The sequence below is a fragment of the Drosophila sechellia genome, chromosome X, assembly GCF_004382195.2.
Source record: "Drosophila sechellia strain sech25 chromosome X, ASM438219v1, whole genome shotgun sequence".
NCBI classification, from domain to species: domain Eukaryota; kingdom Metazoa; phylum Arthropoda; class Insecta; order Diptera; family Drosophilidae; genus Drosophila; species Drosophila sechellia.
In genome coordinates this window covers 17,970,692-17,994,460 of record NC_045954.1, presented here as the reverse complement: position 1 = coordinate 17,994,460, position 23,769 = coordinate 17,970,692, and the positions used below count along the sequence as shown (strand labels likewise).

Sequence of the window (23,769 nt, the reverse complement as noted above, 5' to 3'; positions counted from 1 at the left end):
CAATGAAACTTTTAGCTTAGATACATACACATATTTCTTTATTATTATTTTAGATACGCTACATGTACGTTACGTGCTACAATAAATTAACTCTTTATTGTCCCGACTTTTAATCGCCATCTCGCCGTGGTCAACATATAAAACCATCCATCCATTCGTCTCTCTTAGATATTTGCAAAATAACGCGCAACAATTCGCGCACCAAAAACTTGGACGCAACTTTGACTCAAGTCCCACGATCAGTTATACATACAAGCATATATATATATATATATATATATATATATACTATATAGCTCTATATAGACTACAAACTAGATTCTTGTCGAAAAAAAAATGATGCTTTAAGTAATATTTTCATTGTCAGAATGTATGCATTTTAAGATTTCGTTGGCGCTCGCTCTGTTTTGATTACTGGGGAGGGCTACCAGGTTCCCTCCTGGTCATGATTTGTGATCTCTATGTCTCTATATCTCGATAGCAGCTGGCTGAAGCTGGCCCCTTCGGGAGTGCCCCTAGTAGTTGTACGGTCCGTACTGCGAGCCATGATAGTAGGGTCCTGGGTAGATCTGCTGGGCGTAGTTGGCATAGGGGGGATAGGGTGGCTGCTTCTGCGAGTAAACTGGAAATGGAAACCGAAAATTAGTCACCAGTTATATTAGAGGGTCAGCAGGTTGGACATACCTGGCATCAGGTACTGCAGGTTCAGCTGCTCCTCCTTCTCCCGCTCGTTGCGCAGGCAAACGGCCGCGCCGGAGAGCAGGATGGACGCCAGGAGACAGGTTCCGATTCCTGCCCAGGCCACGATGTACGACCAGTCGTAGGCGATCTTCGTGTTGTCGCGCAGGACCTAATAAATCAAGATATTTATCATTAGTTAATCCACGTTAATCCATACGTGGCCAATGCAGCTAGCTGGTGTACATACCGTGTTCCACTGCTGGAAGTAATCCTCGCCCACGACCTTCTCCTTCTCAAAGAACTCGACGGTGTGCCATAGTCCCATGGCGCCGGCGGCCAGAAGACAGGTGACTAGCAGCAGTATCGAGGTGGCTGTGATGGCGCCCGACGACCGCTTCCAGCAGCCGGATAATCCGGTCCAGAACGCACAGAAGATGGTCACGAAGCTGATGATGAACAGGGCGATGCAGGAGCGGGCCAAATGGAGACGCGAAGTGGCGTCCTCGTTGGCGATCTTCTCGTCCTCCGCCTGCGGGAAGTAGTCGATGTTCGAGCAGTGCGTCTCGATCGGTGACAGATAGGTGGGCACTGCGCAACGGGAAGGGGAAAGGGATTAAATAACTCCCATTTGATGTGCCATGCAGTATTACTCACCCGCTGAAGCTGGCGGCCGCTCCTTGGGATAGCAGATCCGGAACAAGCCCCGTGTCCTCGTGTAGTAATAGTACTTCACGTTCATGTTGTGCAACAGCGACTCCGCATCCGAGTGCTTGGCGGCAAAGGACTGAAATCGAAAGGATAGTCCATATTAGCTAAGTTATGGTTACAAGTGTTTGGAACTTTCCTATCTTAGCTCTTAGCTCTGGCCCTACCCATACTTGTCTTGATATCCACACATTTATTTATAGCCCGCGGATTAACCTTCTTAGGGAATTAGCGCCGCAATTCAAGCTCACGTCGCCAATTGTTATTCAATCGAAATGTACACACAAACCCCCCCCCCCACACACACCACACACAACATTTTCAATACATACTCATTAATAAACCCGTTTCCGCCCCCTCGAGGGCGTATCTTGATAATGTGTCCAACTACCTCGCCCCGGACTCCATTAACAATCGCAATCCCAGCGAGAAATACAGACAGACAGCATTGAACCGCTGTCGATCATCATCATCCGGTCATCTTAACGATATGCGGATGTTCGTACAGTGTGGGTTTGTATATGCTATATGCTATATACCTTATGGTGCTATAGGTGCTATATGGCATATGCTCAAATGTTGTATGTTATATGGCCCTAGTATCAGATCGTGTGGCATTTTGAACACGTTCCGCGGTTTTCCATTGTTTTTGATATTGTTTTTTTTGGCATTTGCTGCTGGATTGAGCAATTCTCTTGGGTTTACGACCCAAGGTTCATGATGCATACATAGTACAGTGCGTTTCTGGGCTGTAAGGCTGTGCCGGCGACCCTAGAGATCTCCAGCTGATCATTGTCACCAGGGGTCGTGTCTCTCAGCGGAGATCGTTTGGTAACTCAGTTAATGTAGCGGCCTTGGACTTAATGGGTTTGCGTTGAGGTGTGCTAATCTGGTAATTAAGATCTATCATGATATAACCCAGATATGATCTTTGATCCATGTGAAAGAGAGTCTAGTGAGCATTCAATGCTTATAAGCATATAACTATCCATCATAATTGATGTGGGAATTATACCAAATCAGTCAATATGAATGAGAACATCACTTTTACTCAAATTCATCATAAGTCACCTTTAGTTTAATCTCCCATCCGAAGTGTGATCATAGATGAATTAAAATATGACGCATTTGATTAAATCACCATTCAGTCACTTGAAACCCGCTACTGCCCATTGAGTGTGTGGAACCATGGAACTCCTCGTAGTGCTGTCTAGTATTTCGATCCCTAATCACCAGAAATTTCTCTGCGCTGAAATCCGAGTGAAATCCAACTATTCCGAGTGATATCACGTTCTTCACGTTTTGGCACTTTGCCAGAAATTCTACGATTTCGGTTGACGCGGATGATCGTTGGCTTTTCCACCTTTTTTTCCAAGTGGCGAGGGAAATCGCATACAAAGAAGAGGCGAGACGAGTTTTTCTCCATTGCAGCCATGCATTTTCATGAGGGGCAAAAGAAATGGAGTCGAAAAACGTGTTTTACTGTACGGTATGTCCGGTACTTAAACAACAATGGGAAATACCAAAAAAAAAAAAATAATAAAAAAAAAATGAAAAAAGTAGATATTTAAGAGGTGGGGCGTTCGCCGCCCAGTTCATATCGAAAAGAGTTTTCAGTTTTTTTTTTTTTTTTGCTATCTATACTCAAATATGTACATATATGCATCGAACTGGGCGCTTATGTAAATTGCCGGCTGGCTGGAAAATGATTTTCGTTGCGTAACTTTCGTCTGGAGACGACGATGGTCAGGGCAGCGTGAACTGGTTAGGGCGTTCCACCTTCCATTTCCATTTCCCTTTCCAACTATCCATCTATCCAACTATCCCCATTACCACTACCATTGCCTTCTATTGGGAAATGTTTTCGCTTGGCTCGCAGGGCTACCTCGTTATTGGCGCCTCTTCAGCGGATTAATTTTGTAACTTTCTTATGAAAGTCTTGGGCAATTAAGGGCCCCTCGAAGTGGTAATTCGTATGAGAGATCCAACAAACTGAATTGTGCAGCATTCATTGGGGAATCAGAGGCCCCTGAGTTGGATTAGAAACGCATTGGGCTGTGAACAGAAAAAAAAAACAAAACGTTGGGGAGACAGAAATGCCCAGAAATCCGAAGAAATCGGAAAGAGGGTGGAGATGCAGGTGGAAAACGAGAGCGATTCGAATTATCGGTTGGTTAGCTGGATTAATACGGCATACTATATAGATGCAGATACAGATACAGATGTAATGCGAAAAGTGCTTCAAGGTTGATCGCTGATCGGATTGGCACGCCCAGTGCATCGGAGAAAATATGATAAAATATATGATAAAATATAATATATACAATGCACGTTGTTCTGGGAACCCCAATCAATGCGATTTCATCTGCGGCACAACTTTCTTCAATCGAATCGGAAAGAAAGTCTTGCGAAAGACTGTGTCAAAAAGATTTCATTTGTTGCTGATAAGATAATCGCATGAATGGGACACTAAACCGCGATTAATCGCTTAAAACGGGTGACTGGTAAAAACAGGGATTACATTTTAAGATATGTTGGCGTTTTGTGCTGCTATAAAAGTCCATGGATATATTCGTAGTTTGTAAATTGTAATAATATTTAAAGTGATCGTAATGATATTCAAATGATTCAAATTCAAGTTCCCTGTGTGCAGAGGAATTCCATTCGATTGGTGGAACTGCGGAACTGCAACCACTTGGCAATCGGCTGCTTGGTGGTTCAGTGGCTTAGTGGTTCGGTGGTTTGGTGGCTTGGTGGTTGCCTCAGTTTCCAGAGCTCAGTGGCTCAGTTGGACACTTAGTAAGCTGGTAAGTTGGCAAGTTGGTAAGTTGGCAAGGCACAAATATTTTTATGACACCCGGGCCGCAGCACATGCGAAACTAGTTTGGGGCCTACAACCTACTGCCAAGAGTGCAGAGCAGACCCCCAACCCCCTCCCCCTTTGCTCCACAAACCCCACTTTGTGGCAACGACGGATGTTGGTGATTAGCCAATCGGACGGCATTTGTGCGGCTGTAACCAGATGAATTAAAGCCCGCCGAGAGCGGCAAACTGGATCGGTTCTTGGGAGCAGGGACAGGATGGACAGCAGCTGTGCTCCAAGTTTCCCCAACTCCAAAACGTGAAAAACAACCTATCGTGAAATGCACTGAAGTCAAGGACGCACAAATTCTGCCCACCGGCGGCATTTTCCGGCGAATGGGATTGGAACACCTCCCACTCGGGCGAAAAAATACCAATGGGATTAGTCATTAGCGAGTATTCTACATATTTCTGGCTAACAACAATTACGCTTTAATATGAACAAAGTGAATATCTCAAATATATTTCAAGAGTACAATCAGTAAACACATCGTCTGCCGACTAAATGCTACCTTTTAGTTTTATTCGATCGACTAAGTTATATGATACATATATCAGATGTTTGAGTTTTATTATATTTCAAACTAAATACTACTTTTCAGAAAACATATTGTTTTTCTATCCAGACAACTTTTTTTCAAAATAACACCTTTTGATTGCCTGCATTTAAGCACCTTTTATGGCTTGTGCCCCCATTTTGTTGCAGTGCAGCCATTAATGAATAATTTATAACACACTGCACAAAAGACAATACAAAACAAAAAACAGTTTGCAACAATTCCGATGCACAGACAACATCAATTTAAGCCATCGAACAACTGGTTTCTCTATTTCTGGTTTCTCGATTTGTCAAAAACGGATAAAAAAAGAAAACAACCAGAAAAAAAACTGAAAAAAAACGAAAAAAGGTCGTGGGAGCACGACATTGAGAAAAGATCGCTGTGGTATTTCAATTCGACATCGCATTCTTGACACTCCGTGGCCCACACAGATACTCGGATCTTCAGATGGACGGATTGTTAGATACAAAGATCGCAATTACATTTTGTACCATTTTTCGTGGAAGAATCTGCGACGCGGAAGTCGCCACAATTGTTGAAAATAAAGAGGCGATAATGAAAATGGTAATAATAGTGGGGAGCAGCAGAAACCTGAAACCTGATTAAAATCAAATGATTTGTTTATTGATTCAAGTGACACACACACGCACCCCCGATAATCGCTTGAAATTTGGTTTGCTCTGCCCGTCGTCTTTTATTTACTTCCAGCAATTTGTTTATATATTTTTTTTTTTATTTTTTTAAATTTTTTGCACTTCTGCGGGAAGCGAAAGCGTTTTCAATCGCACGCTCAAGCGGTCGCCATAATGAGAAACCTCGGATGCTGCGATCTTCGAGATCAAAGAATCTCGCATGCGGATAATTGCGATGAAATTGAGTTTCGTCTATCGCATAACCTTAATTTTCAATTGCCGGAACCGGATTATTCGCTGGAAAATGGCGATCTTAAGGGTATTTCATGATTTTTATGGTGAAAAGGGGTATTATTTATGATATAAATATATTAACATAAATACTATATTTCTGCTGTTGTTCCTTTGTGAATCTTGCAAAAATATATCGATATTATTCAAGATTTATCTCTGAAAAAAAAAACTATTTCACAGGTGCTAAATATTTACACGTGTAATCATTGTTTATGAATGGAATTATAATATTTTTGACTTTGTTGCTCTTTAAAGAGCTTGTGGCAACTCCCTTTCCATCTCATTGACTAGCTAGAAAGCCATTTGGAACCGGAAACAGCGACCACTTGCCGATAATCTCCGATTCTTCTCCCAAATTCTCCCAGGCTAAAATCAAAACAAATTCTACTGGCTTCGAGCCATGTGCAATTAATTCGATGCTAATTCAAGTCAATCGCGGGAAGTGCTGATTAATCAAGCTGGAATTTCACATGATGTCAGCAATAAAATAATAAATTAAGCACTCAATGATGGCGTCAATAGCCATCGGCGGTGCAGTAAAAAAAAAATGGGTTCCACTTCAGTTGAAATGCCGTAAAAAACGCGAGGAAAGGTGGCCGAATGAAGAAGAAGAAAAGAAATCTTCTGTCACACACGGCGTATGCGCAACCCCAGCTGAAAATAATTAATTTCACATCGCGAATTAACATGTGTTTGTTTCGCTTCGTCTTTCTGCCGACAAAAAGCTTACTAGGCGTAAAGACCCAGCACGAAATTCATTCATCGCCAAATGGCAGGGAAAACGGCCACCTGGAAAGAGCCGGGCCAACTAAATAAAAGAGCAACGCCAGCTTTTCATTTGATATTTTATTTGGTTTTGGTTTTGGTTTTTGTGTTTCAACCGCTTTTTCCATTGGACATACTCGTACAGATATATGTTTTTGGTTTTTTTTTTTTGTCATCGCATTGCATTGCCCAAAGTGAGACTGCTGCAAAATGAAATCGAAGACACGGCAAAAAATATTGAAAAATATTTGTAAATAAATATGGGTTAGGTTTTGAAGTCTCGAAAAGAAAAGGGGTTCCAATGCGCCAGAAATTCCCAATCCTTTGGATTATTATGGAATATCTTAGGAGAAAACTAGTTAACTGAGTAGTTATCTAGAAAACACAGCATACTTTGACCATATGTCTACGATCATCACAGTTTATAATTCATTTTTCGTAGCGTGGGGAGAAGGGTTTTCTCTTTTCACCGATCGAACAACGAACCCCGATTCGAGTTAAAGACACGACCAAAACGCAGCTCCATCAATTTGGGCTTGGGTGCCCGGGGATACCAGCCCCCCACCCATCCAAAACACCACCATCACCCCCCCCTGCTGACCAAGAAGAGTGGGAGAGAGAGAAACAGAGAGAGCGAGAGAGAAGCACCACCTGCGAGTTAGGGCCAAAAAGCGAAGTGGCAAACCAAACCGGCCAACTAGCCGCATACCAATTTTAAGTCGTCGTGCTTGTCTCGAAAACGTGAAACGAGTGAAAACTCAACTCGAAAACCAGTTCGTGGGGTGGGTCTGCGGAGGGCGAGGGGCTGCTGTGCGATATAGGCGTGGATACGATCCAAAGCCCCCAAGCCAAAGGCAAATGCTGTGGCCTAAACCAAAACCAAAAAGCGACATGGCTCTGGCATGCCAGCCACTACCAGAGCACAGAACTTCGAACACGATGGACCCAGCCAAGGAGGAGCAGGATCTGTGGTGAGGGCTAGAAGTAGATGGTCAGGGCGAAGATCTGGAAAATTCAAGGAAAAGGGCAGCCTGCAGACTAAGAGGACCTAATCCCTACACAGAAGAGAAAAAAGTACTATAAACAGTATGCAATCTGATGTGCATATATCAGAAAAGACAAGCAATTATAGATATAAGGAAAGAAACAACACAGTGCTTCCTTTTCCACCATAATAGTTTCCATTTGACTTCTTTCGAAGAAAACAACTGTAAAAGAGAGGTTGAAAGTGATGATATTCTGACACCATCATCATGATTCCCTCGACTGACTCCCCTGGATTCCCATTCTTTGAGTAGCGCTCATAATCGCTGGGGTATTTAGTTCTGCACTCTCCCGGGTATGCACTTCATAGGACCCTAGGGTTTTCTGTGGCCAGGTAGCCCATCTCGAGTTACCTGCTGCACCTGAGCGGTGCCTCAAAGGCTCTTACAGGGGCGGAAATCGAAGGGGAACGGAGATATGGAGGTGGAGGAGGAGGAACAAGAATCTTGGATGGGGAGAAGGGAGCGATGACCCAAAATGGGGGAGGTCAAGGCTTCTAATGGCTTTATAAGTGCCCAGGCTCTGAAGACTTCGATGCTGGGCGAGATTCGAACGAATCTCACCGCAATTATTGTTCCCTCGATTCCATTAAAACTTTCGGATTAGGCGACAAAGTCAAAAAATGTGCAAATATTTTCAGCACACTTTGAGTGCTTTTCTTCCTCTTCTTCAGCTTTGTTTTTTATTGCTATTTTTCCTTTTTTTTTTGTTTAGCTAACTTGTTTTGGTATGATTGGTATGCGCACGCACACCGCCTCGATTTTACACCTATTTCTATAGAGCTCTCGTATCTAAAATTCTCTCGGTTGCACCTACAAGGCGGAGTTGGATTTTCTACAGTGGCACTTCATTAAGACAAACTGCTGCTTATTTGAAAGAAATTAAAACACACATTTGCTGCGATGGCTTTTGGCCCTTTAAGTAGCGGATTATAACTGAGATTTCATTATTTATTTCATAAATAATGAAGTAAGCAACTTAAAATTGAAATTTTGATTACTTGGAAGAATGGGAAGTGTTGTAATCCGCAGTTTGACTGTATTAGCAATGCAAACTGTAAAATTGTGTACTTCCACTTCACCGCCCCTTTCTTCTTTTTCTGCGGCCTCTTCTGCCTGGGCTCTTCTTCGTTTTTTCGCTTGGCTAAGCGCTCGCGTAGAAAGTTTGAACGTTAACGGCCGTTGCCCCTCCACAGCCCCTCTCGATCCACACCGCACCACTCCCTCCCTTCTTCCCTACCCACCTCCTTCCAATGCCAGTTGTTCGTGTGTTTGCTTTCGACCTTTCTTCTGCTTCGCCTTGCCCTTTTTCTTTTTCTCTTGGCCAAGCACAAAACGAGCGACTGTTACTGTTACCTCCGTTTGTTGCTGTTGCCTTCGTGGTTGCCTCTCCGCTCCTCTCCTCCCTTTTCACCTACTCCTCCTCCTGCTTCTTTTTTCGCCCTCCTCCTCCTCCTCGCACAGTGGGCCGCGCACACCTGTTTGCAGTGCACAAATGTCAGCAAGTGCATCTTAATTATCTTGTTTATCTAAGCATCGCTATAGATAAGATTCTCGGAAGAGGGAACACGGATTTTAAAAGATATGCAAAGATGTTTGTAGAACTAAATGTAATTCCTACTATTACTGGTTAAATACAATCCATATTCTTCTCCAGAAAAAGTAGAACTCTCTTAATTCTTTTTAAATTCACACAGATATTCCTTTCGATGCTATTATTTATTAAGTATGAAAACTTTAATCCTTATGTCGTAAATGGCTTTTGTGAAATGAAGCCACTTATCTACCAAATATAATAAAAATATCTATCACTATATTATTTATATATTATACTCTGTTATACTTTCCAGAAGACTAAGTCCCTCCCCATTTTAAATATTTCCATCCCAGAGCCAACAAAGTACCATTATATCGTTGTGTGGCACGATTTTGAACCCGATCTTTTCAGATTTCTTAAGCTATTGCCTAATCCCCGCCTGGACCTACTTTAGCCACATCTCTGGGCCCAATGTGCGGAGTTCGTAAGCGGAGCTAAAGCTCCGTCTTTAGCGGCAAAGTCTTCGGCTTTGGTTGTAACTCTGGCTCTGGCTGTGGCTTCTGCCACGCAGTCGCAGATGCACCGTAAATTTCGGTGACGCTGGCGCTGGCTCTGGCCTTAGCTGATTATGTATTCCAAGCGGATGGGCCTTGGTTTAATTTGATTCGTAGCCCCCACCTCGATGGCACTGAAGACTAAAGACACTGTAGACTGCAGATTGAAGACTCACCTGTATCTGGTTGCGCCAGACATCGTAGTGCAGCCAATTATCCGTGGAGAAGGCGATCGCCAGCAGGGCGGTGGCGATGATCGCGCAGATCGTCGCTATAGATAGGGTTACGGCCGAGCAGGGCATGCTGGTGTTTTATTCCGGATCTGTTTTCAAATCTCAGCTATTTCGGGGCTATGATACGGGATTTATCCAACGAAAATCCCCGAAAAGAAAACAACAACTACAGTTGCTATTATTTTTCTTTCGTTTCGTGATCTCTAGCGTCTTCGACGTCTTCTTCTTCCGCAGCTAGATTCTGCCGCTTCTTCTTCTGGAACTGCTACTGCTGCTGCACAAATACACAGTTAAAAGAGCAGCAACCAGTTTGGAAGGCACAGTAAAAAAAAAGCCAACGTTCGTTAAAAAAAATAATAATTTTAGCAACGGGCCAGCACTAACACACTGACACGGGCTCCACTGCACACGCTCACAACACCCCACACACACACACGCGCGCCGGCGAAGAATCTGAGCTGGAGAATTGAGAACGGAGAATCTGAATCTGGGCAGCAAAGAGACGGAGAACTGATAGCCAAGACGTTGTGATCGCAACAACGTTCGCCAGCGGACTGAAAATCGTCGGCGACTGAGCCAGACTTCAGGTAATACCAAATACCCATATACCATACCCACATACCCACATACCCATAGTCTCAAGTCGCAGTCGGCGTCTCAGTCGGCGTTTCATTTGAGCGCTTTGCAATGCAACCGGACTGCGGGGGGAGGAGAGTTAGGAGCAGGAGACAAGGAGACGGTGACTCTTCTACCTGCTGGATAAAGAAAAAAACAAGAAAGGAGAGACTGTTACGGCAACCCAACCATGGAATACCCTCACAGATTGCTTATATCTCTGCCAATTTGAGGCAAACTTGATATGATCTTTTATAAGCTCATGTACCAAGTTTCAGATTTTTATATTCGATAACGCAAGAATTGTGTTAATGTGACTTTATGTTAACGCATATACGAAACCCAACACTGGAAAATCCTAACCAAACGCGATGATTGACAAGGCAAATCATGATATCCTGTAAACACATATGCCAAGTTGAGATTTGCAGAAACCACGTTAAATACATAAGATCTAGTAACCTTTTGTTAGGGTATACGCAAGGCAAACAACAACAAAGCAGCAGCCTGTTGATCTTTTCGTATGTTTGTTTGGTATTTGGTATGTGGTGCTGCCTGTGCAGTGGAGTCCCAGTGGTTTCGGTGTCCCAGTCCCAGTGGGCAGGAAGGTAGGACGCGAGGCACATGGGCGTAGGCGGTGGGCTGGAACTCGAAGGGGGCGTTCGAAGGGGAGTGCTGGTGCTCCCATATCTCGACCGTATCGCAGTTATGCCACGCCAGATCGCAACTCTGTCAAAACTGAGCCACATATTTTATTAGCAACATATTGAGATCAGGCTCCTAAAAACAAATACCCATTACTCTAAAGGATCATAATAGTAGTTTCGGCGGAACGTGAATATCATAATGTGAAACGTCAATATCATTACCTACGCACCCATTTTAACACTATTGATTTTGAGCCTGAATAAACATGCAGGAATTTACCTATATCTAAACGGTTCTTTGAAAACGGGCAGTGATTTGCCGAAATCGACTTGTAAGAACAATACTTCCAGCTAAAAGAGAGCCATTAACTTCTGGGGCGAGAATCTATATATTCAGATGCTTAATCTGAAATTCCGCCCACATGAGTGCGATTAGTCCGGCCTTTTCCACCGCCCGCTGCTAATCAGGGCGCAGCCGATTTCTCGCAGTGTGCAATTGACCCAAAGATGCTGCGACTGTGCAGGTAAAAATATGTACGTACACACATACATCTCGTGTACAGACATATCCATATAAAGATAGGTGTTTGTGTTTGTGCGGCATTGGCATCTCGCTGCGTCTACTTGCTGTTGTTGTTGATTTTCATCGGCTTTAATGCCTTTGTCTATTTTGGGTTTCTGTTTATGGCGTGGGTTTTTCTCAATTGCATTTTTGGGCGCGCTCTCGACTGCAGCAGCACAAGCACAGTGGCGGGCAGAGAGATAGCAGCGTTTACGAAATTGGAAATATGCTTATAGAAAATTTAAAGAATTTAATACCATAAAGAGGTACTGTTGATTTACTTTTAAAGGTATAAAGTGGATACTCTATGCAATTATTCTTGTACTATTTTTTATCTTTAAAGTGATAAACATAAAATATATAAGGTCTAGACCATGATATTTCCAAAATTTAAGAACCTACGCTTTTGAAGGAAATTGGAAACTACTAACTTGACGGGCATTGTAAGTGTCGTATGTGTGAGTGTGGAAATACCAGAATTACCTAAATAACAACAAGAATAGCCGTGCACTTATAAAGCAATGTTTGTAATCGGATCGCATTGGCATGTTGGCCAGTTGAGTTCAGTTCTCAATTGCTGGCCAAAAGTTTCTGGCCCCTCGAGTGTCTGACTGTCAGTCTGCCTGTCTCTTTCTGCGCCCCATCACCCCTCTCTCTCTGCTCGTATAATTCGTTTTCTTTTCGCATTCCGCTGGAATTCCACAACGTCGCAGTTTGTTGTAGTGGTTGTTGTGCTGTCCCGACTTGTTGTCACTTTTTTCAGTGTTCAGTTGTTTTTAGTTTTCAATTTTTTTTGTTTCAGTTACCCGAGGTGGTGGTAACCAGCATTGTGCGTTATGCATGCCGTCCGGCACTTAATTAACAGTTTAGCACAAATTATTAAATATTTGACGGGCCGCAACGAAAGTGAGAGCGGCGTCGTTGGTGAAAAGGCCCTACACTTCCGCCACTGCACACAGAATGGCTAATTTATGCGATTATTGTAAGACGGCATTGGCAAGACAGCCCAGTTCGGTCGTCTGTCTGTCATTTTAATAACTCTTGCATTGTGGCCAAGCAGAAATATCACAAAGCCCAGCGAAACGTGTTCGCCGCAGTGAAAGTAAGAGCCAAAGTCAACAGTCACCAGGTAACTGGCAACAGGCAAAAGGCAACAGGTGGTGACCGCGACGGTCAGAAGCCGAAAACGGCAACGGTTCCCAGCGCATCCCTGGCAATTGATGGTGGGGGATGGGGCGAATTCGACCCCCAAATGGCAAGGGGCCATCGGGTATCAAAAGCTATACATGATTTAGCTTGAAGATTTCTTTTTCGGTGGTAGTCAACTATGGCTATCAAACTAAAGCTATTTATTTCTGTAAGCTACTTTGCTAAAAAATTATTTCTTATTTATTGGAGCCTAATAAATTTCTACATGTTTTGGATATATCTATTACCTGTTAAGCGTTTTCAAATTTCACGTGATTTCATTTGGTTTCGAGCATTACTGTGTGAAACCGTCCAACATTCTTGTCAATTTTAATGTCCCCAGATGCAGCATTTTAAAAAATAATACGTTTATGAAATAATACGTTATTTGCGTTTATTAATACATAATCATTTTTTCAATGTTTGCATTGCAACCATTTGAAGTTGAGAAGTAAAATGAGTTTTTAGATAATATATTAACTTTATTGGTTTTCAGTACCAAAATTCCTGCCCGGAATTTAAAAAAAAAATCAAATCTCCTGCCTTCTTTTAGCGAAGTTTCGAACACAGAAATACTATTTTTGCATTTTGATTGTACTGTAACGGTTTGTATTGCATATATTGATTAAACATTTCAAATATTCTCCAAAAGTCTGGCAGCACCGATGTTAACGATTAAGCCGCGATGCATGTCGTAATCTAGTGCCGTGCCGCCAATCGATAGTATCGCACTTACATCGGTGCAGTGCCATCGCTAGCCAAACTGAAATGCTGAAATTGAACATCGAAATTGAAAGCAGCGGCCGTGCAGCAATTGCAATGCGTGCAATCAATCCCGTCAACAACAAATTGGCGCAGAGCAGCCAATAGGAAGCAGATCGGAATCGCAATTGGAATCTGGATCGGATCCGTGTGGGTGTCGCGAATCTAATCGGAGGAAAGCAGCCGACGAAAGGGGCAGCGAAAGGCAAGTGCGATTGCAACTGGAATTGTATTTGTAATGAATGCAAACGGTCGTGTATGTGCATGTGCCTCTGTGTGTGTGCGAGTCTGGCCTGCGCTGGTGTGTGTGTGTGTACGCGAGAGCCAGGAGAGCAATAATTAAATTAAGCAAAGGTGTTAAATTAAACCCGTGTGTGCGAGTGTGTACGTGAGTGTGTGCGTAGGTGTCGTGGCTCTCTCGCTAAGTGTGTTGGTGTTGGTCCTGCTGTTGTGCTGTGTGTGTGCGAGTTGTGTATATACGCAGAGTGACAAAATTCTAATAAGAATTCTTGTTATCGCTGCACTGCACTGCCGTTCGCCCTCTCTCCTTCCCACCCGCTAGCGGCTCCTATATAAAATGGCTTAAAAAATACTAGCAAACGTCGTACTACGAAAACGACGACGCACGATGTCGGTGGGCGGTGGGCGTTGGGCGGTTTTCGGGGGGCGGCTGACTTTTCCGGCTACTCTTTTGCCCATGTGTGTGTGTGTACTACAGCGGTACTTTTTACGCACTTCAGATTCCAATTGGCAGAGATCCATTTCTGGATCTTCATCTTCTGCTTCCGCGCTGAATCTCTCGTTTTTTCCTGCTGCAAAAAATCTCTTTGGGAAATCCGCTGGCGAAATCCGCAAACTAAATCTCTACGCCCAAAAAGGGGGGAAAAAAATCTCGTCTGCTTTTTTGGCTTCAATTTCTGCGCACAAGCACGAGCGTAGGTGAAAAGGGGGCGGCGGTGGGGTAGGCTCGGCGAGGGGGCGGGCGGCCGGGACGACAGGACGAAAAACGGCGCACGCAACTGTCATTGACCTTCAATTGCATTCGTTGCAAGCTGCAGCCGCCGCACCCAAAGGTCATAGGTTGGGATGTGTGTCATCCAATTAATCAAAATCGAACCCTAAAAACAGCAGCTAATACTATTTTCATAAGTCCTATATAACGTCTATAAGGCAGCCTTATAATCGGTCGATTTAAGTGGGAATTATACACTCAAATGTGCCACAAATATTGCTGATAAGTTGGATTTTCCGCACATTCAGCGATATTTAATCATACAAATAATGTGCAGATACTGGGAATTAAAAAAAATGGTATGCAGGATGCCAAATAAACGTATTTTAATTATATTAGGTCTAAAAACCCATGAATAACAATTTATTTTTAAACTGTAATCTTTAGAAATCCAGCTAAGATCCCATTTAATTGTAATTTGTTGTTCATCTCAGGTATCTTTCAATCTGAATTCCTTAATTTGTAATGCATATCACATCTGTCGGTCAACATTTAAATGACAAGACATCAGCCTTTAACCTTTTATTATGACTTGCATTCAAGTATTTTTTAAGCTACGTATCTTTCCCAGCATCCTTGGAAGTAGTTGTTAATAACACGAAACCGCTTTTCATCTCGTTATTCAGCTGTTGCCTCTCACCTGAGTCTCTTGCCCCGAAAATGGAATCGTCCATTAAGCTTAAGGACAGCAACTCCAACTGCAGCTCCAATTCGAATGGCAATGTGGGCGGTGGCGTTGGCGCGGGCGGAGGCGTGGCCGCGGGCGGAGGCGTGGCCGGTGGAGGAGGAAGCGGCAGCGGAGGCGTCTGCGTGTCGAGCATCTGCAGCAGCGACAGCTTCAGCATCATGCCACCGCCGCATCACGAACTGGTCAGCGCCAACAGCATTGAGCTGAATGCGGCGGCCTCGCTGAGCGATGATAGTGGAGTTCCATTGACCACCAACAGCTCCATATCCAGTGGCGACTCCTACCGTCTGGGCATGTGCAAATTCGAGATTGAGGTGAGCCGCACTGGGTCGCACGAATCCACCCGAGAATACCCCTAATCCCATTGAATCCCTTGCAGATGGTGGAGAGCGATGGCGAGGTCTCGCAGTTCGATTCACTGGACAATTGCTCCGAGGGCGGCATGAGTGCCGAGAACTTTAATACGCTGAAGAAGGGACCGCTGGCGCCCATTGATCCGCCGCCCGAGTTCCAGGACTCGCCACAGACCACGCTGGTGCGCTCCATCTCCAAAAACATAGTGAACAGTCTGCGTCGCTGGACCTCCTCGCAATCGTCGTTCGAGCACCTGAAGGACGATGCCACCACGATGGTGAGCGGCCTGGCCACGGCCGTTCTGCCCGAGGAACCGCATCCGCCCAGCCAGGAGTTGGTCCTCTTGCTGGCCAAGACCGAGTGCAAGCTGGACGCCCTAGATGGCCAGGCCCTGGGCCAGATGAGTCTCAAAGAGTCGTATGCGATCAACAAGCATCTGTACTCAAGCGATTCCATACTGAACAGCCACACGGACAACATTTACGACGAGCCCAACAACATTGTGAGCAGTTCGCTGGGCAACAGCGTGGATCTGCTCGAGGAGGAGCAATCGGACGCCAGCAGCTGCTCCCCGCTGCCATCGCCGCCGCCACCCGTGTCCATAGTTAAGATCAAGCAGACGCTATGTCCGTACTACCAGGACCACACTCGTTACTTCAAGGCTATACCCACGGAGCAGGACAACATAGCCAGTGCCAAGGCGGCGGCTGCCCAACAGAGGTTCAACAGCGCCGGTCTGTCGGAGATCCACGACTACGACCTGTACTACGGGGCCAGGCGGCAGCCGGTGGATAACAGCAGTCTGCAGCGACGCCAGGCCTCGCTCTACAGTCCGCTGGGCCACACCAGCCATTGTCACTACCACCACAGCCATGGCCATGGGCATGGAAGCCATCATCACCATCACCACCACCAGCCGGGCTACGGCTACAGCCATGGCCAGCGGCCCAACTCGAGAAACTCGCTGAACAGCCGCCTGAGCAGCTCGCACAACTCACTGAACGTCTCGTCGGCCAACAAGCCGGACGACTCGATCTTCATCACCCAGGCCATGTCGCACGATGCGCTCTTCACGCGCGAGATCTCCGATTTCTACAACGTGCCCATCGACTCGGACATCTACGCCTTCCCCGTGGACATGATCGAGCAGCAGCAGCAACAGCAGTTGGTGGAGGAGCAGCAGCAGCAGAAGCCCGCAGCGCCCACTTACCACAAGGCGAGCAGGCGAAACAAACGCAACAAGCGCAAGCAGCGCTACGCCGGATCAGGCACGGGCGCCGGAACGGAGACCAGCGACGGCGATGGCGAGAAGAGCAAGCACGGCAAGTACCGCACGCCCGTCGGTGTCGGCATGGGCCAGGTCAGCGAATCGGAGCCACTGCACATGACACTGGACGAGGTGAAGCAGTTCTACCACACCCTCTACTCGGATGCGGGCAAGCCCACGCCCAAGCCGATGGTCAAGTCGAGCAACGAGACCATATGGAGTGTGTCGACCAATACCACCACCACCACGGCGAGAACGCGTAGCAGTGTGGGCACCACCCGAGGAGGTGGTGGCCCGCCAGGAGCGGGCAATGGTGCTGGTGGCGCCAGCAGTGATGGCGGCGTTGGCGGAGGCAGCGCTGGCGGTGGCGGTGGCAAGTATCTGAGCAAGCAGAACAAGCACAACCTGGACAACGATAAGCTCAACAACAACAATAACAACAACAACAACCATCAGCCATCGCACCAGCAGCTGGAGAAGCCACCGACGGAGCACCACAACCAGCACCAGCCACCGAATAACAAGCACGTCCTGCACTCGGAGAAGAAGTCACAGTTCACGCTGAACCTGAAGCAGCGTTTCTGCAGCATCTTCCGCTTCCGTCGGAGCAATCACAGTCGTTGCCGAGGCTCGGGCGGCAACCAGACCGGCACCTTTGCCAGTGCCAATGCGAATGCAGCGGCAACAGCGCCCCTGATCCCGCCAGCTGCCGTGATAACCAGCGCTCCGGGGTCAGCGGGCCAAACCCAGTTGGCCAGCGAACTGAACGGGGCGTTGATTACGGCTGAGTCGGACGAACCGAATGCCGATCTGCGCAAGAAGTTCCAGTCTCGTGCCCTGCCACCACTACCAAAGAAGGGTGAGTGGACGCCTGCAGAACTGGCGGTCGTGTAAGTCTATAATTGTCATACCTTTGCCATCCCGCAGCCGCAGCCTATGCCATTGAAGCCGTCAAGTCGGAACCGGAGGAGGTCAAGGCGAACGTAATCCAGGAGCCCCGGGCACTGCAGTTCACCTCCAGCATTGAGAAAGTCAAAGACGTAGGTTTGAGTCGCACTGCCCGCCCCGAAAAGCGCTAATCGTTCAATGATCTTGTTTCGCAGTATGGCTGGTACTGGGGTCCCTTGTCCAGCGAGGCGGCCGAGAAGGTGCTATCCAGCGAACCGGACGGCTCCTTCATCGTGCGCGACAGCTCCGACGACCACTACATTTTCTCCCTGAGCTTCAAGCTGAACAACTGTGTGCGACATGTGCGCATCGAGCAAGATCAGGGTGCGTATACATCATATACATCGACGACATGTGTGTACATTGTTGTTTCATTGTAAACAGGAACCTTTTCCTTTGGCTCGTATGCCAAGTTCAAGTCGCAGACCATCACCGAGTTCATTGAGAAGGCCGTCGAGCATTCGCGGAGCGGCAGGTTAGCTTAGCCCGAAAGTACTGCATCCACTTTATGACTGTAACCCAATCCGAAATCTCCCCCAGATATCTATTCTTTCTGCATCGGCGGCCTGAGCACGGACCAATGCGAGTGCAATTAACCAATCCAGTATCTAGGTTTAAGCATGTACAAAGCTTGCAGCACATGTGCAGGTGGGTTTCCATTAACTATACCTTTCTATAATATCTATCTATCATCTAACTATCTCATCATCATTTCAGATTTGTTATACTAAAGGCGGTTATACGAAAGGATCTAATACAGACATTGCCATTACCGAGAAGACTTCTAGACTATCTTAACTATAAGCACTGCTATTCCGAGCAGGTGGAGAGCGACAGTTCGCATTCGCAGGTGAGCTGCAGCTCTATCTTATGTATATAACCTGTATATAACACCTTATCTATATCCTATAGATATCTGGCGATGGAACGATGTAAGGGAGGGGGGATATCGAACGGAGGCGATTCGCTTGTGACAACAAAACGTAAACGAAAGCAACAGAAATTATTACCTTAAATAAGTAGTAGAATTTAACGAAACATTTAACGACAAACAGTAACAACAAAGCAAGCAACAAACAAACAACCGTTAAACGTTCTGTATAACAAGAACAGCGAAGAACAAAACAAAAAGAAGAAGAAAACACCAAACAAAAAAACAAAAGTTACATGCGTAAGCAAAGCGAGGAAATTGTTAGTTTTGCTAAAACAAAAACAAAAAAAAAAAAGAAACAAAAACAACAAAAAACGAAAAACCAGAAAAATCAAGGAAACAAAATTCAAACTCTGTTTATTGATCATTTTTTTGTACTCGGTGCTATACTATAAATATTAACTATTTAATGAAAGGAACGATGGAAAACAAAAGAACAGAACAGAATATGACGATTATATAAATTAATTATGCGTAGTCAAGTAAACGAATAACAGAGTTGTACATAAGCAAGTTTGAGAGCCAGTAATCCAAGTCCCACCCACAACCAAAACCTCAACCCCCTCAACTCCCCACTTTGGGCACGAATCAGACCGAGAAGGAGACAGAGACAGAAACAGTAGCAGTAACAGTGACAGTAACAGTAACAGTGACAGTGACAGTAACAGAGAAAGATAACGAGACAAGGTCGTTGATGTTGATGTTTTGTGTAATCAATTAATTACTTTTATGCTTGCCTTTTAGCTGTGATTTAAATAAGTCGTCGAATGTTAATTGGAAGACGATGTGCAGTTTGATATTTGATATTTGATAGATTTGATATAGCCTAGCCCGCATATAGTTGAGGTTCTGTTATGCACATTTCGAAACTGCTCAATCGTCGCAACGCCCGTGCCCAAAGGTCCTTGAAAGCGAGCGAAATATGAGATAACCATTAACGCATTGTACTTAGTTTAATCCACGTCATGTACTCAAAGGATCGATCGCCAGATGGAAAGGATGGCGAACTCACACATACACACACACAGATGAATGGAAAGCCAACAATTGTACTGTATTGTATTTAGGTTTATTTGAATTGTTAACTAATTTTTGTTTTCGTCTTTGTTATTTATGTTATAAGCTCGACTCTTTTCTACACTATTGCGTATGGTTTGTTTTTAGTTTGTAATTTCGTATTTATTTAGTGTTTTTTTTTGCTGTTTTGTCGTAACTGCGATTACGTAAACGATGTAAGAGAACCCGCTCCAATCCAATCCAACCAATCTCAAGTCCAATCCAAGCCAAGCCAAGCCAAATTCGAGTCCGTCGTGGGCTCTGCTCCTCTTTGAACATTAAACAAACAATATTTGTCTATGGAAATTAAATAAACGAACGAATGACGATAGAAATACAAAGCAATGCCGATGATAGGAGAGCGGTGTGGAGGGGAGGAGTACGAACGGTCACAGTAAATGAGCAAAACAACAAAGGCAATATAAAGAACATTTTTAATAATAAAAATTAAACAAAGAACTTGTAGCACTTGTCGTTTGACTTTTGGGCAAAAATTCGGTTGCTGTGTAAAATAATTGCTTAACTTTTTGAACCACATTTTTGGGGCTGCCCAATCTGGTAAATGCATTCTTTAAGGTTGCCAGTGTTTCAAAAAGATGGGAATGAAATGTTTAAGATCACGGTAAGTATATTCATATGCGTAATATATATAAATATATATATATAGGTGAATGTTTAGGCGCATACCCCTTTTATAGCATCGCAAACCACTCCTACAACAGACGCAGCATTTCTTAAGTTACATGCATTCTACATCTTACACGCACTTAGTCTACTTATTGTTCATTTGCAAAGAGACTTACACATCGTAAAGTAGATGGCTCTATATGTTCGATTGCAAACACAAGCAACATACATAGGTGGCGCTAGTACACACGATTTTGAAAAACGAAATGCCTGTTTGATTAGATTATTTCATGAGTACTTATAATTATGTTGTTCATTTAGAACAAATATTATATATATAAGCATTATTCATTACAAGTATATCAAATGCATGCGTTTTGTACATTAGTCTATAACATTTAAAAAGGAAAGTTAATGATATTTTTGAATGACCAAAGAGTGTCCATATAACAATTCATATTTCAAGAGCTGAAATACCGTGTGTTGTATATTCTTTTTATCAATAGGACTCGCGGTGCGGTTTTACCTGAAACTTTCCCAATTAACTTGCGTCTGTCGAACTTCGTTTTCGAGCCAGGTAGTGAGTGCTTCTGGTGCTTCAGTTAGAAACGTATTACGCAACAATAAAAACTGTCACCGAATGGCGCCAGCAGGAATCCGGGACTTTGGCTCATCCTGCAGGCAACCTTATGAATGGCGGGAAAGTCCATGGGATTTCCCGCAGAGCCGGTCATTCATGAAACTGCAACGGCGTTGCGTTGCGCACACGTGTTGTCAATTACCTGGATCCTCAGTTCCGATCCAGAGGATCAGAACCGTGCGGTCGGCGGGTAATATATGGTGACCAGGTAGTTAGTAGGGATTTTCCAAACGTTTTATGAATGAAACGGGTTGGAGACGACGGCGGTGGTATATAAGGCCATACTAGTTGACCGGGACAATCAGAAGCCCGATAAATCTAAAGCGATCCACACCACACATCTCTTCGACACTACGGAAGTAAAACTAAAAGTAAGGACCTCAAGTTCAAAGGAACCATGACTGGGGAAGCAAAAATCATGATGACCATCCTGTGTGTGAGCATCTTTCTCGCTGGCAATGCGCTGGGCGCATCCACATCCATATCCACATCGGCCGGAGGACTACAACGACGACCACAGAGGGTCGCCCAGTGCCGAGAGCTCTGCTACCGCCAATCCTTGCCAGCGATTACGCCACCACTGCTCTGCCGATCCCGTCCAGAGTGCTACATGTGCCACGACTACTGCCGCGTCCTCGATGTTGTCCAGCGCAGTCTGGCCACCTCCATGTGCGCGGATCGGGAGTTCTGCACCCGTGGATGTCGGGTGGCCTGCTCGTACCACCGCCTGAGGATATTCCACTTCCCCCAGGACGCGACTGCCAATGCGGTGATCAAGCAGTGAGAGTGAAGTGTTTTGCATCCGGTGACTCTTGTACATAATTAGCCATAAGTTAGTACCTATCATAAGTGTACAGTTCGCATAAGGATAAGTTACAAAATAAATCAAATTAGAAATTACAAAATTGCTTGTTGCATGCTTACTTAATAATTCTAATGGATTCAATTGGGACTAAAGATATTTCTTGCTATCTGAGATAGAAATTCAAAGGAAATTATTATTATTATTTTAAGAACTCTGGTCTATGAATATGGTAATTACTTATAATAGTAGGATACCCCTTTAAAGATGGAAAACTCATAGCAGTACTCTGATTTACTAGGTTAGTTAGTTAGTATTAAAGTTGTTCCTTTAAATTCAAAGAGAAATAGTAAGGATATGCATACAATCGTTCATACGAAAATTCAATAAATCTCAAAAAAATCAAGGAAATCGTGTAAACGCTCGTCCATTAACGACTGATCGAATGATTATAATTATAATAATAATTATTAGGCCATAAAAAAAGAAAGTCAACTGCAGTTTTTCGGCACTGTTTCTGTGCTTTTGGGCCCGGTCGCTCTTCTCACGAACGCGATTGGCAATTGGAATTGGCCAGGCTGTTGCAGCCAGCTGTTGCGAAAGGCAACATTGCCGATCCGGTCTGGATGTTGGCTTTATTAATCACCAGCGATGGCCAGGAGCATGAGGAGCAGGAGCAGGAGGAGCAGGAGCAGCAGGAGGATGATCATGAGGTTCGAAGTTGAGGAGCGTACGAAATAATTTAAGCTTGCATATGAGGGAGAGTGCAAAAAATTAAATTAAAAATGCGGCGCACATAGAAAAAGGGGCACAACAGGTGGCCACGACCGGATATTGAATCGATCGCATATATGTATGTGTACCACCTTATAACTTACCATATAACTTATAGCTTGTATGCGGCATATGGTCCATATGTCGTGCGATCTGAGTGCCTCGATAAGGAGTTACGCCTAACGGTGCTCCAAACATCATTATCATTGTCAATATTTTGTGTGTGCTTGTTGGCTCCATCAAATTGTCTGCCTTAGCACCTAATTACATAATTACATAAAGATGCAGCCAGCCATTCGGATTTCCTAGCTTGGAGTTTCGGGTTTCCCGCCCGTTGGTGTTAACTTTAAGGCCGTAACCCCCACAATGGCCAAAACCCCCCGCTGCACTGCTGTCACATAAAACCGTGGTGAGCGCATAAAAAGCGGCAGCGATGATCATAAAAAATCGATTTGAAGTCTATAAAAATCATATCATACAAATTTTTATATGCCATGCTCGTTTTAAAATGTCACGATGCACCAAGTTGGCCAAAAAAAAAAAATCAGTTTTCGGACAGGAGGCTAACGAACTGAGCCGAAGTTACAAAAGAAAATATTACCAACAAAAGAGGCGACCTAAAAGTAGGGTATAGAGACGAATTTTAGATGCCCTACAATTACCAAAAATTGCTTCAATATTTTATACTATTAATTAATACTTATCTTTGATGGTTTCTAAATTCAAACAACTAACTGTGCCTTTCATTTTATTTAATTTAATATAAACATTATAATACTGTTACTATTTATAGATATTTATTTATACATTTATAGAATACCATATCGTAGTTTACAAAACCAACGAAAAAACCAAACGAACTTCTCAAAAATTAGATGAAGATTTCGAAATGGAAAACTAAGCTGCGTTTTGAAAGGAAATTAAAAGCCGCGACAAATGCTGCAAAAGGAATGACAAATAAATTTCCCATTGACCAACAGGTGCTTGGAAATGGGCATGGAAATGGGTATGGGAATGGGTTTGGGTATAG

At 44.4% G+C, this 23,769-nt stretch overlaps 3 protein-coding genes across 3 annotated transcripts; 2 read left to right on the top strand and 1 right to left on the bottom strand.

Moving 5' to 3' along the window:
- Positions 1–9: 9 nt before the first annotated feature.
- LOC6614784 lies at positions 10–10,410 on the bottom strand. The gene is made up of 5 exons (XM_032726298.1): positions 9,810–10,410; positions 1,336–1,465; positions 929–1,269; positions 685–850; positions 10–622 (listed from the first exon to the last, which is right to left on the bottom strand). Exons 1-5 carry the CDS (start codon positions 9,933–9,935, stop codon positions 516–518), a joined length of 870 nt encoding a protein of 289 aa, XP_032582189.1. The 5' UTR covers positions 9,936–10,410; the 3' UTR covers positions 10–515.
- Positions 10,411–13,677: 3,267 nt separating this feature from the next.
- On the top strand, positions 13,678–19,135 carry LOC6614783. Its single transcript, XM_002039167.2, has 9 exons — positions 13,678–13,845; positions 15,279–15,654; positions 15,720–17,820; positions 17,889–18,001; positions 18,065–18,233; positions 18,294–18,384; positions 18,450–18,557; positions 18,627–18,759; positions 18,822–19,135. The coding sequence occupies exons 2-9, from the start codon at positions 15,313–15,315 to the stop codon at positions 18,843–18,845; spliced, it is 3,081 nt and encodes a 1,026-aa protein (XP_002039203.1). The 5' UTR covers positions 13,678–13,845; positions 15,279–15,312; the 3' UTR covers positions 18,846–19,135.
- A 2,347-nt stretch (positions 19,136–21,482) lies between these two features.
- On the top strand, positions 21,483–21,980 carry LOC6614782. Its single transcript, XM_002039166.2, has one exon. The coding sequence runs from the start codon at positions 21,561–21,563 to the stop codon at positions 21,945–21,947; it is 387 nt and encodes a 128-aa protein (XP_002039202.2). The 5' UTR covers positions 21,483–21,560; the 3' UTR covers positions 21,948–21,980.
- The last annotated feature ends 1,789 nt before the right edge of the window (positions 21,981–23,769 follow it).

Bases quoted from the DNA above. Each gene is read 5' to 3' on its own strand.
- LOC6614784 (XM_032726298.1), bottom strand. From the start codon at position 9,935: ATGCCCTGCTCGGCCGTAACCCTATCTATAGCGACGATCTGCGCGATC. The intron at 1,466-9,809 runs GTGAGTCTTCAA...TTTCGATTTCAG, and splicing joins TCTGGCGCAACCAGATACAG to TCCTTTGCCGCCAAGCACTC. The intron at 851-928 runs GTATGTACACCA...TTGATTTATTAG, and splicing joins ACTTCCAGCAGTGGAACACG to GTCCTGCGCGACAACACGAA.
- LOC6614783 (XM_002039167.2), top strand. From the start codon at position 15,313: ATGGAATCGTCCATTAAGCTTAAGGACAGCAACTCCAACTGCAGCTCC. The intron at 15,655-15,719 runs GTGAGCCGCACT...AATCCCTTGCAG, and splicing joins TGTGCAAATTCGAGATTGAG to ATGGTGGAGAGCGATGGCGA. The intron at 18,385-18,449 runs GTTAGCTTAGCC...AATCTCCCCCAG, and splicing joins GAGCATTCGCGGAGCGGCAG to ATATCTATTCTTTCTGCATC.
- LOC6614782 (XM_002039166.2), top strand. From the start codon at position 21,561: ATGACTGGGGAAGCAAAAATCATGATGACCATCCTGTGTGTGAGCATC.